Raw genomic sequence first — 14,222 nt, 5'->3', positions numbered from 1 at the left:
TAAATAGATCATGTTTTCCTGGTGTTAAATGGGAGAATGTTAAAACTGGTGATTTTAATCCAGGCCAAGGACAAAGCATGTAACATATGAAAGTTATAAACTTACATGCTTTGCCATGTGACTCAGATGGTAAAGAATCTGCCTACAATGCATGAGATGGAGGTTCGATTCCTGGGGTGGGAAGATCCCCTGGAGAAGGGAACAGCTACTCACTCCAATATTCTTGCCAGGCAAATCCCATGGACAGAGGAGCCTGGCAGGCTGCAATCTGTGGGGTCACAATGAGTGGGACACAACGGAGTGACTAACACTTTCACTTTCAAGGACAAAGCACATAAGATATGAATGTAGCTACCAAAGTTATGCTCTAGATATTTTAAAATCTGTATTATTCCACATATACATTGTATGTAAGACTCCTCACAATACCCAGCAGGACCAGATATTGAAACAATTCAGAATCCTAAATTCCCAAAGTGGATTTTCTAAACATGAAATATTTAATTAAGAGTACTTGTTATAATTTAAGTAAGAGTGCTTGTCATGATAGAATTTAGAAGGGATTCTGTGAGATGATATAATTGGTTCACACTGCTAGTAAAGTGAGTAAAGCAAAATATTCCTATTATACACAAAAAAATTCAAAGTCACTCCTTTTCTTTTAAGGAAACCACAAAACAGTGAAGCAGGTGCTGGATATGTCTGCTGTTAATGAAAATAATTGCATTCTCCATTGTGAGCACTTGGAAAAAAAGGTGTGATTGCTTCTGCTTCTGCTAGCTGGCAGGTTTATTCAGTTCCAAGTACAACTGCCCAGCATTTGTCCATTGAGAGAGGACCAGAGGGTAACTGGGTGTGGCCTCCTCCACACTGCCATCACCCTCAGGGGGCCCACTCCTGGTGTTGACAGCCATCAATGCTTCACACTTCAGTGCAAACCCATGGAAACAATCCCCAAGTCATTAACACAGTCTTTCAAGTACACATGCCAAAGCATTACTTAGAGGACTGTGAAGACAGCAGAACATAGTATCCAGGCCTCTGGAATATTCTCTTTTTAAGTCTGCATAATGGTGGAAACAGTTGGGTAACAGGCATCATCAAAAATACAAAGCAGCTTAATGAAAGCAACAAAATATGGGGAAAGTCAACTGCTTGCAAAGTATTACCCACAACCAAGCTTAATAGCAACAAATGTACCTTTTGTGTTGCATACAACAAATGTTGCTAAGCAAATAATATGCTGTTTATAATGCAGCATTTTTGTTTACCATATTTGGCCATTTTTAAGACCTAAATAGCATGTAGATTTGTGAGACTAGTGGCTTGGAAATAACTATATCTATTTAAAAACAATAATTATGGCACTATTTTCTCTGCCTTGTTGGTGATATAAAGCAATGCGTGCTCGTCCATTGCCATAGCTACTTATTCAGTATCAAATGGCCATCATTATGGCTAGAAATTCAGATGTAAGAGAGACTTGCTTGCAAAAGATAAAAACTTATTCATCCAAATCAAGATTCCCAAGATATACAGTGATATTTTGTACCATTAAGAGAGAAACAAACAAAATTTCAAAACTCTTAAGATAAAGTGTAATTTTAGCTCTGAGTTAGTCATGAACTGGTCAAATCTATTTCTGTTTGGGGATTTTTTCCCCCTCTATTTTGGGGAATTTGACCATTTCTTCTGCTTTCAGTTGCAATGCTTGAGTATGAAGGTTAGCTTTTTCAATTTAAGATAGTGAAAAAAAGAAGAAAAAAACAGAACCGCTTCTGCTTCACTTGTGAACACTTTTCCATTTGTCTTCTAATAGAGTGACATAAAAGTCTTTGGAGGGCCACCCAATTTTTACAAAATCAGGATCTGAGTACATGAAAAACACAAGGCCATATAGTAAAACAAAAATATACGTCTGGGTTATGTCCAGGTGGCAAGCATTACAAAAAGTTTTAACTTTCCTTTTAGTTTACAAATGTCTAAATTTGTAGATATCACTTCCTTCAGATATCACTTCTCCATCCTCTTTCATCATCACGAGGCTCCTGGTCATCAGGTGCAGAGATATCACTGCGCTGGGTCATGGCTGAGTTTCCTGTTCTTCCTTCCGTGGTGGAATCTCCACGAGTGCAGACCTGCGCTCACTGTTCATAACTCTTCTCAACTATCTATAGGACTATGAACTCAAAGATTTGCTGAATAAATAGATGCTGTTTGGCTACTTGTATAACTACTGTTGTGTTTAAATAAGAAGAGCACTGAAAAGGAGAAAGGGTGCAGAGGGGGATGTATTTAAATGAAAAGTCTGAGTGGAGACGGCAATGGCACCCCACTCCAGTGCTCTTGCCTGGAAAATCCCATGGACAGAGGCTGCAGTCCATGGGGTCGCTAGGAGTTGGACACAACTGAGCGACTTCACTTTCACTTTTCACTTTCATGCATTGGAGAAGGAAATGGCAGCCCACTCCAGTGTTCTTGCCTGGAGAATCCCAGGGATGGGGGAGCCTGGTGGGCTGCTGTCTATGGGGTTGCACAGAGTCGGACACGACTAAAGCAACTTAGCAGCAGCAGCAGCAGTAGCTGAGTGGGTGAAGCACAAAGACAAAGGAAATCTGAGCAATTCCGAGGGGTGCAAAGTTAACTCGGAGTATAAGACATAACTAGGGAACCACAGAGCCTCATGAAAACTTGCATTTCTGTCTCACTTTATTATAAAGCACGTTCTCTCTCTCTCTCTCTCTCTCACACACACACACACCATTTACAGAAAACAGAACAAATATCAAGCCTTCTCCACCTTTCTGTCCCTAGGACCAAGAATCAAAAGTTTGTTAGATTTTTCTGTAAAATTTTATGGAAAAATCTGAATGAACTTTGTGGCCAACTCAATACAATTATTGCTGCCTACATGAAGCCTTTGTCTACATCCCCACAGGCATCCTTCACCTCTTAACATAGTCTGCCCACTACTAATGCTGTCTCCATCGTGTGTGTGTGAATGTATTATACACACATGTGTGTATGTGTATATGTGTGTAATTCAGTTTGGCTTAAAAATGCAACCAAATCAAAAGCACACACCTTCTTTTCTATTTTCTTTTGAGTGCCAAGAAGAGATATAAAAATAAGTAAATTTGACTTAAGAAATCGAGTCAGAGCTGAGCAAAATGAAGAGAGTGCAGGTGTGCCTGAGACAGAAAAGACAGGATGTTGAGAAGGGCAAGTCCAGAGGCCTGAGGAGGAAGCAGTCACTAGAACCCAACTCAGTTCAGGAACGGAGTTGCAAATACTAAACAGTGATGATCGGGAGGACGCTGATGACAAGAGAGCTGGTTCAGAGGGGATGTCCTGGAGGGTGGACAAGGAACAAGTAACGGATCCTAACAGAAGACGGATGATGATGACCTAGAAGAATCTAAGGGAGCCTCTCCGAATGTGCAGTGAAGGGAAGCTGGCAGGGAACAGGCTTTCCCCACAGAGGTCAGTGACCTTTGAGAAAAGTGAGGGGACAGTTAAATAGACCCCGTGGCGGCATCTGTGAGGGAAACACAGGATGTGATGAGGTGTGACATTCGACCCTGGCTCTCCACTGATGTGTGGCTCCCTCAGTGGGGAAAGAAAACCCAATGAACTATATCTATTCAAATTCCACTTCAAAACCTCTTAAAATGTTGTGAATGCAGACAAATGCCTTTTCTGCATCTGTATGGATTTGTTACTTCAAATTATGTACAAAATCCACTGAATAATAATAAAAGAAGTGAACACTCCTTCCTCCCAAAGGGTGCTGATAAACAGTTGTATTTTCATACAAGCAGTGACCATAAAGCAAATTTTCTTATTTGTCTTAAGATATTGAGTTACTTATTAAGTTACTCATCGGTGTATAAATTGCTGTGACTACTTCAGTTCAGTTGCTCAGTCGTGTCCGACTCTTTGCGATCCCATGAATCGCAGCACGCCAGGCCTCCCTGTCCATCACCAACTCCCGGAGTTCACTCAGACTCATGTCCATCAAGTCAGTGATGCCATCCAGCCATCTCATCCTCTGGCATCCCCTTCTCCTCCTGCCCCCAATCCCTCCTAGCATCAGAATCTTTTCCATGAGTCAACTCTTTGCATGAGGTGGCCAAAGTATTGGAGTTTCAGCTTTAGCATCAGTCCTTGCAAAGAACACCCAGGATTGATCTCCTTCAGAATGGACTGGTTGGATCTCCTTGCAGTCCAAGGGACTCTCAAGAGTCTTCTCCAACACCACAGTTCAAAAGCATCAATTCTTCGGCGCTCAGCTTTCTTCACAGTCTAACTCTCACATCCACATATGACCACTAGAAAAACCATAGCCTTGACTAGATGGACCTTTGTTGGCAAAGTAATATCTCTGATTTTTAATATGCTATCTAGGTTGGTCATAACTTTCCTTCCAAGGAGTAAGCGTCTTTTAATTTCATGGCTACAGTCTCCATCTGCAGTGATTTTGGAGCCCCAGAAAACAAAGTCTGACACTGTTTCCACTGTTTTCCTATCTATTTCCCATGAAGTGATGGGACCAGATGCCATGATCTTAGTTTTGTGAATGTTGAGTTTTAAAGCAGCTTTTTCACTCTCCTCTTTAACTTTCATCAAGAGGCTTTTAAATTCCTCTTCACTTTCTGCCATAAGGGTGGTGTCATCTGCCAGCCCTTAAATATATCTCGAATCCATTTTCTTCTCTCCAAATCTGATGTTGCTCATTGTTCTGATTTAGGTCTCTATGTTCAGTTGCTCATCTGTGTCCAACTCTTTGCAACCCCATGGACTATAGCCCTCCAGGCTCCTCTGTCCATGGAATTTTTTTAGGCAAGAATACCGGAGTGGGTTGCTATTTCCCTCTGCAGGGGATCTTCCCAAACCAGGGATCAGGTCCATGACTCGTGCATCTCCTTCCCTGGCAGCCAGCTTCTTCACAAGCAGCACCTGGGAAGCCCCATGTAGGTTCCTCCTGTCTCATAATTGAAATGAAGTCCTGAGGTCTCCCACTTCCAATCTTGTGACCTTCAGATCTGTGCAGACGACTGTGGGCAGTATGATGTCCTGCCCTCGTGCCCTGCACTGACACCTGGCAGCAATAGCTGCCATGCAGGTTCCACTTATATCTCATTGAATGTAGTCAGTAGTGATAATGAAAGCAGGAGGGGGAGGTGAGGGAGGCGGAACTGAGAGGAGGTGAGGAAGGAGGCACTTGTGTAGTGTCTGGAGAACTGTGTTCAGGTGCTTTACACTGACTTTATGCTCTTCACAACAACCTTCAGAAGCGGGAGCTGTAAACACCGTAAGGATGCACTGGGGTTCAAAGCTGTTAGACATTAAACATCTGTTTTTCATATCAGACATCTAGTCTGCGATACTTTGTTATAGCAGCCTGAATGAACCACATAACAGAGTTCAGTGGACAAACCACATAAGACAAAGTTTAAATGCCTTAAATCACTTCAATCCTGAGTTTAACACCAACAAAAACACTACTCTCTGAAGAGCTCAAATTAAAATTAGGTACTGAAATTTTGCCGGCCAAATGTATTAGAGAAAAACACATGCACAATATCCACATATCAAAGGATTCTAAGGAAAGCTGTCTTCCATGTTTAATCCTTTCAATGAAAACCCCAGTGATAAATGTTTGAGAGCATTTGCTCAAAGTTCCCATAATCTGTGGTTCACTAACCACAGATTACTTTCTTAAGAATTTGATCACAGGCATCCTCAGAAGATGTTTTATCTCAGAAAATATGGATAGTTGAATGTACCTATAATGAAATATATTAATAAATATCATATTACTGTGTTAATTTTTACTGAATTTCTACTGGGCTAGTTCAGCAAGAACAATACAATTGAGTGTTTAGAAACCCACTTCTCTACTAAAGTGAATCTTCTTGAGGAACTATTTCTTTTAAACTTTCTGCTACATAGCATGTTTTCCTAATATATGCATATTAATATAATACACATATTAACACATATAATTCTCCAAATATGCATTATATATAATGTGTATCTTAACCTAATATATATTATGATAATTATATATATATAAACAAACATATGTAAGTGAATGGATTTAACTTGGCATTCCACAATCTTGTATTTACAACATACGTTACTAAGAGACACAATGAACTTCCCGCAATGACTACTCTGTATGAGCCGTTTTATGTTAACACTTGGTATAAACTGACACGTGGAACATGGTTATATAATTGTCAAAGCAGGTCTAAGACCAGGAAAGAGTGTAAGTCACCATGAGAGGGCTAATCTTTCAACAAAAGAGGAGTTTATTAACTCATCTCTAATTGACTCATCAATTTGGAAATCGATTTTAGATTCCTATTCTACCCTATTTCTTAAAAATTTACAAAGCATGTCAAACAACAAACCGAGGTGTACCAACCCTTCTTGTCTAGAATGCTGTTAGTATTCTAGCAAGAGCTGTTGTCTGGAAATTTTGACGTAACTGTTCTTTACTGTTATGCTCAAAATGTAATATACCTTCATCACCACGAACTTAATCGGGAAACCCCCTTATTTGGAATGTCTCCCAAGGAATCAAATTAGGCCTAATTATGCTTAATAGCAATGTCTGCTGCTTAATTTGGATGGTAATTCTGCTTAATTGAGATGCCTTCAGGTGTCTAAGTGGTGCTCTTGTTTGAGGATCCGTGTGAGCCTATCTATGCAGAAGCGTTGCTTGTTCTCTGAGCATCTCACCAAAGTAAACGAAGGAAGGCAAATAAATTTCTGGAGCAGTTTAACACAAAATTCCTGAAATTTAACTTTTAATTGTTATGTGTTCAGAGTCAACAAAATATATACGAAGCCTTTACAAAAACCTATGTAAGTGTGCACAAACATGAGAGAGAAAAGTGAACTTGTATAATTGAGAAATCCATAAACCCAAACTGCATAAATTCATTATTTCATTTGTCATTTTGCAGCTTGGCCAGGTTTTAAAATCAACTTCAAAATACCAAGGAACAAATTTCATGAGTTTTAACTAATGTTAGCCCACTGGTGTCCCATGGAACAGGAAGATAATGGGACGTGAAACATTTCAAAAGCAAAAGAGGAATCTGGTGATAACTGAAAACTCTTCCCTCGACCTTTTGCTTGTCTGTGTGTGGTAGACATGACTTGTCAGCAACAACCACCGACCCTTTCTCTGACTTCCAGATGGTTCTTTCCTCCAGCTGCTCAGTATCTTGAGCATGGACATCTAGCTCAGGTGGTCTTAAGGGGAGCATCTAGGAGTTTCTAGACAATTCCTGCCATTTCTCAGGAAGACATGCAGTGTTTCTTCCTTGAGCATTGAATGTGATGGTATGGTAGCATCTTGTGACCTAAGGGGGTATGTGATCACTACTCAGAGAGCAAAGCAGAGAAAAAGGCACACACCAGAGCCCTCAGCTTCTTAATTAAACCTGGAATCTCCCTGGCTCTGCCCTTTCATTGCATGAAACAACATTTCCCTAAAAACGTTTGGCTTTTAGTCAGCTCTTCTATTACCTACAGCCAAGAGCATCCTATCACTGCACTGAATAACCTACCGCTTCATTTCCTTGTGGTTCTCATCACAGTGATAATGGAACAGATAGCTGCAAAAGAAATGACTCTTTTTCCAGGAGGAAGAAAGCTGACGAAGAGGCTATCAGAGCTCTGCAAAGAGCACGCATGTTTCTATCCTGCAATAGGAATAAACAGCTCTGAAATCTTAGCTTTCTGGGTCTCAGCTTCCTTGCTGTCAAATGAAGGGGTTAGACAAGAGTAACTCTAAGCTGCTTTTGTCTGCAGAGATTTTGGTCATTCTAGTACATACAGTGTGGACAGAGAATGTCGCCTGCCACGTCAGTAAATGAAGGACGTTGTGTCCATCAAGCCCCCAGTCTCTGCCCCGTGGGGGCACTCAAGGTGGAGGAAAGCAGAACACTGGCCCTGGAAGGTTAAGATGTGCATCCAAGCAGGGATTCCACTGAGTCCAGGCTCCACATCTTCCCAAGGATAGAAAAGAGCTAAAATTCACTAAATTCAAATGTCTGTTTTTCTTCTATTAACAGTAATCTTTTGATGTTTGACTACCTATTTTTCTCCAAAAAACTGATAAATATCCTGGCTCCTCCCTGACTTGCCCTGAACAGCCCCCGGCAGTCATCTGAGAGCCCATTTCACGGGCATACATCCTCCATGTGTGCATGCCTGCTTCGTCACTCAGTCGTGTCTCCTCAGTCAGAGAAGCCTGACTCCCAGACTCCTCTGTCCATGGGATTCTCCAGGCAAGAATACTGGAATGGGCTGGCATTCCCTCCTCCAGGGGATCTTCCTGACTCAGGATCGAATCCACGTCTCCTGCATCTCCTGCATTGTAGGCAGTTTCCTTACCACTGAGCCACCAGGGAAGCCCCTACGTCCTCTCTCTGCCCTCCAAACGACACTAATCCTCAGCTTTCAGGTTGTGCCTTTTGTCAGCTGACAACAGGAAATAAATAGAAACACTGATATATAGGGGTATCTTTCATATAGAAGAATATTTATGATTATCCATATGTAATCTGGATGTAAATGAATTGTAAACTATTGGGAGGGAGTTAACCAAATTCCCTGAAGATTTCATCTAGAGCTTCTGCTTTCGTGCTGAAATGCCAGGGCATCATCCATATAAGAGTTTAGTATTTCAAAACTTGACGTGGATACTTCTGCTTGCAAGATCACCATCACTCATGGTGGAGCCAAGCGAACCCTCCAACAGCCCTGAGAGAAACGTGATGCCACCAGCAGGACTCTCTTTGGCTCTCTCTGGCCTCTCTGCATGATGTCACACTCATCCCAGGTTTCAGCAGCTAAGGACACACCTGGGAATCCCAAGCTGACTTCTCCAAGGGACACACATTTGGAGATACAGCAAGCCCCTCACTCTTACTATACCCAGAGCCAAACCCATTCTCTCTTCCCATAAAGGGCTGGTTTCTGAGGCCCTTTCCCTGTTTCCAGGTAGAGAGAACTTAGAATCTAATTGTTCCAACCTGGGATGATTAGGAGAATAAAGAAGGGTGTTATCATCAGTAATTATGCAAGGACAGTGGATGTTCACTGAGACTCCCCCGGGAGGCTGGACCTTGTGCCCATTCTGGCCAGGGTTTCACCACCCACCCCAAAGCCATTCTGGAAGGGGTTTACACAGGGGAAGCCATGTGTACACAGTGTTAAGAGAATTAAAACCACCTGCCCACGGATTCTCCTCTTTCACTCCCCACATTCCACCCGGAGGTCATCAACTGATTACTGACTGCTACTGGGATGAAAAGTTCTCATCATAAGAAAAAATATTTTAACTATACAAGGTGATACATGTTAACTAAACATCGCAGTAACCAGTTTTCAATATAAATACATATCAAATCATTATGTTGCACACCTTACACTAAAACAATGTCGTGTGTCAACTGTTATATGACAATCAAACTGGAAATAAAACCATAACATAGATGTAACCTTCAGAAGCAGTAGGAGGCAGGCACACTGAGAGTACTTTATAACTGCATCCTAGATTTCCAACGAAGGCAGATAGACTGACACGCCATGAAGCAGCAGATTTTCAATTCAAGCAAGATGTAAGGGTGTGTGGCACTCACCAGGATGTTCATGGTAAACAGTTGTCATGGTAGAGAGTTGAGCTGCTCAGATGTACAGAGGGGAGCTGAGAGTCTTACCTTGTCAGGGTCCGTCGTAGTGATGACCCAGACACAGTGAGCATTGTCTTCATACTGAACCGGGTAATTAGGAGAGGTAATGATGCCACTGGGCCCACGCAGATTCGATCCACATGTTCTTGCTAGAAATACACAGAGAGGATGTTATTTTCTACAGGATTTCATCTGTGTGGTAAAGACACAAAATGCACGTGGAACTTCAAGTTAGCTCTTGTGCGACTGCGATAAAAAACTGTGAAATCAAATTGGCAAGTAGATTTTGCTCAGCCTTCAGAACCTTTGCTTGGTACTTGCAATGCTTACCTAGAACTCTTTATTACATTTCCCAAAGCGTTACCCTTCACAGAATGAGCTGACAACAGCACCTTGAAGTGAAACGAAGTCGCTCAGTTGTGTCCGACTCTTTGTGACCCCATGGACTGTAGCCCACCAGCCTCCTCCATCCATGGGATTTTTCCAGGCAAGAATACTGGAGTGGGTTGCTGTTTCCTTCTCCAGGGGATCTTCCCTACCCAGGGATTGAACTCAGGTCTCCTGCATTGCAGGCAGATTCTTTACCATCTGAGCCACCGGAGAATCCCGACAACAGCACCTTGACAATGTCAAATTAACTCATTTCGGGCCCCATTCTGACTCCTGCAGAGAGGGTCTGATAAGGCGTTTGGGTGCACACAATGCAATACGAATTCAGGAGACCGGAATTAACGTCTCAACTATGCCCAACAGGATATGTCCTTGCATAAGTAATCCCAGCCCCCACAACCTCAACCTTTCTATTTTTAAATTTATTTACTTATTTTTGGCTGCACTGGGCCACAGTCCATGAAGGGGTAGCAAAAGATTCAGACATGACTGAGCGACTACATAGCAACAACAATATTACTGGTATTAATTAGAAAAACCTTAGAAAAATAGTTTACAATAAAATTTGAGTCAACTTACCTTTGTGTTACACATTCCTACTTTGTGAAATTTCATACGGAAGAGCTGACAAACACAGTGTAGTGCAAGTAAAGGAATTTTGAACTAATATTATCCAAGTGCTAGTCTAAGCATTTCAAACTTAAAGACAAACTCATCTGAAGGATGTGTACTGTGGGGAACTAATGTGCTACATTCCCGCTGACAATTTGTACTCCTCCCGTCATTAGCCCCAGCTGCCACTCTGCTGGAAAGTTCGCCAAATCTGACAGCCCGTCGATGGCCATGGGTCCAAGTTGTCTGCTTTGAAGCCTGACCTCTAACTTGACTTATGAAATTCATCTTCATGAAATTCATCTTACCCACTGCTTGGGGAGATAGGATTATTAGTGATTATATTTTTAGAGAGATAACTATTAGTAAAATATTCATAGGAAACTAGCACATTTTCTTTTTTATTTTTTTTAATTAAAATTTTATTTTATTTTTTTTATTTTTTAACTTTACAATATTGTATTGGTTTTGCCATATATCAACATGAATCTGCCACAGGTATACACGTGTTCCCCATCCTGAACCCTCCTCCCTCCTCCCTCCCCATACTGCATAGATGGTATTGTGTTTCATACAGAGTGAGTTGTGAATCCAGTCCCTTCAGAGGTATTTTTCACCAAAAGTTGTCAAATTAATATGCATTTTTTTTTCTTAGAACTGTCCATATTTTTTGCAGTACATTTTCCTAATAAATTAACTTTTGAAGTTTTTTCTACTCATTCTTTTAATTAAGACATCAAAATAATCAGCTGAAATGAAATATGTGAGAATATTCATGGCAGGGATTTTGTTTTGTTTTCTTTTGCTTACTACGTGTAATCTCAACAATTAGAACAATTCCCGGTATTTAATAGTTATCCCCATAGATACTTGTTGCTGCAGTTTTGGAGTAGACTGATAGTCTAAGTAGTTAGTTCTAATCCTCTTTCTTGGGGAATTGTTGACACTTTTAGCTGGTACCTCAGTCTTGATTTTTTTAAGTTGTCCACATTCTAATTGTCTTCCTTTTCATTGTGTGATGATCCTATCATCATCACACCAATTACAATTCATTAGGTACTATTTTCTTGTATCAAGGCTTTGCTACTAGTCACAACTAGTCACAAATAGCACCAGATTTGCTATTGGTGACAACCCAAAGTACAACCTCCCATGTGTAGAGTCTCTACCAGATAATAGCAACGTGTCTTGAGTTACCATGATCTCTATGTGCCATTCTCCAAGTCTGCACAGAGGCTGAAGCGCAGACTGGACATTCTCTTCTACTTCTCCTGCAGACACCCTGTCTGGGGTTTTCTCTCTATGCTCTGGTTCTGTGGCAGAAAGGCTCAGACTAAGCTGCGATCTCCCTGAGCTGCTGAGAGAGGGCAGCAGAGCGAACGCCTCTCCTGCCTGTCACTCCCCTCTTCTTCCTTCCATCAGCTTCCAGCACAGTAAGGCTAATTGTCTTCCATTGCCTTCACTCTCTGTCATGTTTGTCAAACACCCAGGCTTTGAAAAAGATAAGAAGAGCCAGAGAAGAACACAGAAGAGCCACAGAGATTAGAGGTAAACCAGGACTAAATCTGCATTGCAGTGTATCCTGTGAGTGAACATCAGCAGGCCAGAATTTTAAGCAAATCTTAAAAATGCTTAATAAATGTTCTTTGATAATAACCATGATCTAATTAATGTACATTTAATGTTACTTATGTGACAGTGTTCTAAATTTGTAAGCTCTGGGAATGATTGTGGAGGGAGTTTCTGCCACCGGCCCGAGGGTCATGCTCAGTTAGGATGGTGAGGGTGTGCAGACCCTTCTGTAGAAGGTGGGCGGGTGGCCTCAGTTTATCTACTAACCACATCTATGCTGCTTCGCAAGCTGCAGTTTGTCGCTATAACTGAGTACAAACTGGACTGATGATCAGAAGACTGTATGATTTGACTCTGAAGCTTTCCCCCCTTGCCCATCTCTCTCCACTCCTGGACTCTGCTGACTCCTCACTCCTCCCCAGAAGGGCTGTGCAGCTGCTCAGACACTAGAAGGCTTAGTGACCTGCTCTGATTGTGATAAGCAATCTCACTGTATCCTTGGAGACCAGGACCTGCTTCCCAAACAGTTGCTTCTGTGCTAAACACATATTCAATTAGTCAACAAAGTATTTAATTAAGCAAATAATTAGGTAATTACAATATGCCAGTGTCAAGCAAGTCTTTACAGCAAGATATAAATACATTCCCATAATGGAAATGTATACACACATTTACACATTTTAGAGTTGAGTACACACTCGCCACTTTCTGCTCTTGCCAAGGCATTCCCCTGTGTCTGAATCTTTTTGGAAATATAACACCTAACGTAAAGTAATTTGCACAGAAATCTTAAAAATGCTTAATAGATGTTCTTTGATAATAACCATGATCTAATTAATGTACAGTTAATAGTACTTATGTGACAGTGTTCTAAATTTGTAAACTCAAATTTTACTTATATCTTATGTTTTTAAAATTAAACTAGAATTTACAAAATGATCACTGGAAATATAACATATAAAGAAGGAAAGTGGAAAGGGAGAAGAAAACTAACCAGTTTTGAATGCCAATATGTGCTATTTATCCATTAATCATTGAGTATTTATTAAGTATAACATGTATTTGTTTCACATGATTTATCTTACGCAACTTGAAGTAGAAATTTATCTATTTATGTTCAATCAGTTCCGGGAATCTTTGTCACTCTATAGTAACTACTTAATGAAATTAAATTGAAGAGAAGAATATTCTAATTGATTAAACTTGAATTAATAGGATATCTGGACTCAGAAGCTTTTTAAAAGCAAATTAAGAATTATATTGGATAGTGTGACTCGTGTAGAATTTAAAAGAAAACCACCAATTTTATGTCCATATCCAGACTCAGCCAAAATGGAGAAAGTATGCCAGAGGTTAAGAGCTTGCTTTTCTGAATCACTCTTGAGTTCCAGATCTGGTTTATGAAGCTATCAGATGTGTTATCTTAAATTATTTAATTTTAAGCCTCTCGGGTAATCCACTTATTATAACAATCATAACTTCATCCACGATTTCTGTAAGGGTTGGAGGAAGGAATGTAAGTAGAGCATAGCACAGGTAGTAAAAAGAAAATGCACAGTGAGTGCTCACTGAGAGTTGGGTGCTGTTTCCAGCACAGAGGATGCAGCAAAGAGAGAAAAACTTAAGCTCCACGCCTGCATCAGGGGATTAACCACACAGACGTCTAATGGCAGGAGGACACTCGACTTCTGCAGGGAAGCAGAGTCAGGGTTCACAGAGCATCTGGAAGAGGGTGAGCACGGAAGGGTTTGGATGAGATGACATCTGATGGTGGGTGCAGGATGGAGAACCACCTGGGGGTCTGGGGGAGAAGCATTCCAGGCAGAAGGAAGACTACAAATGCAGGCAGGCTGTCAGAAACACCCCAGGCATGTTCCAGGAGCATTATTAGCACCCAGTTAACACTGGTTTCCTGGAGAAGGCAATGGCACC

The 14,222-nt window shown here is 41.1% G+C and overlaps 1 protein-coding gene across 3 annotated transcripts in view; it reads right to left on the bottom strand.

The window, feature by feature from the left end:
• Window positions 1-14,222, bottom strand: part of CSMD1 (CUB and Sushi multiple domains 1) — a 2,066,326-nt gene that overhangs the window by 547,865 nt on the left and 1,504,239 nt on the right. For all 3 annotated transcript variants that reach the window (XM_025272930.3, XM_044938991.2, XM_044938996.2), the window contains one exon: window positions 9,744-9,865. In XM_025272930.3, coding sequence (XP_025128715.3) covers window positions 9,744-9,865 — 122 coding nt within the window. The remainder of the gene's footprint in view (window positions 1-9,743; window positions 9,866-14,222) is intronic.

This window comes from Bubalus bubalis, chromosome 1, assembly GCF_019923935.1.
Source record: "Bubalus bubalis isolate 160015118507 breed Murrah chromosome 1, NDDB_SH_1, whole genome shotgun sequence".
NCBI classification, from domain to species: Eukaryota; Metazoa; Chordata; class Mammalia; order Artiodactyla; family Bovidae; genus Bubalus; species Bubalus bubalis.
Note: the sequence above shows the minus strand (reverse complement) of the source record. Positions and strands in the feature narration are given on the sequence as shown.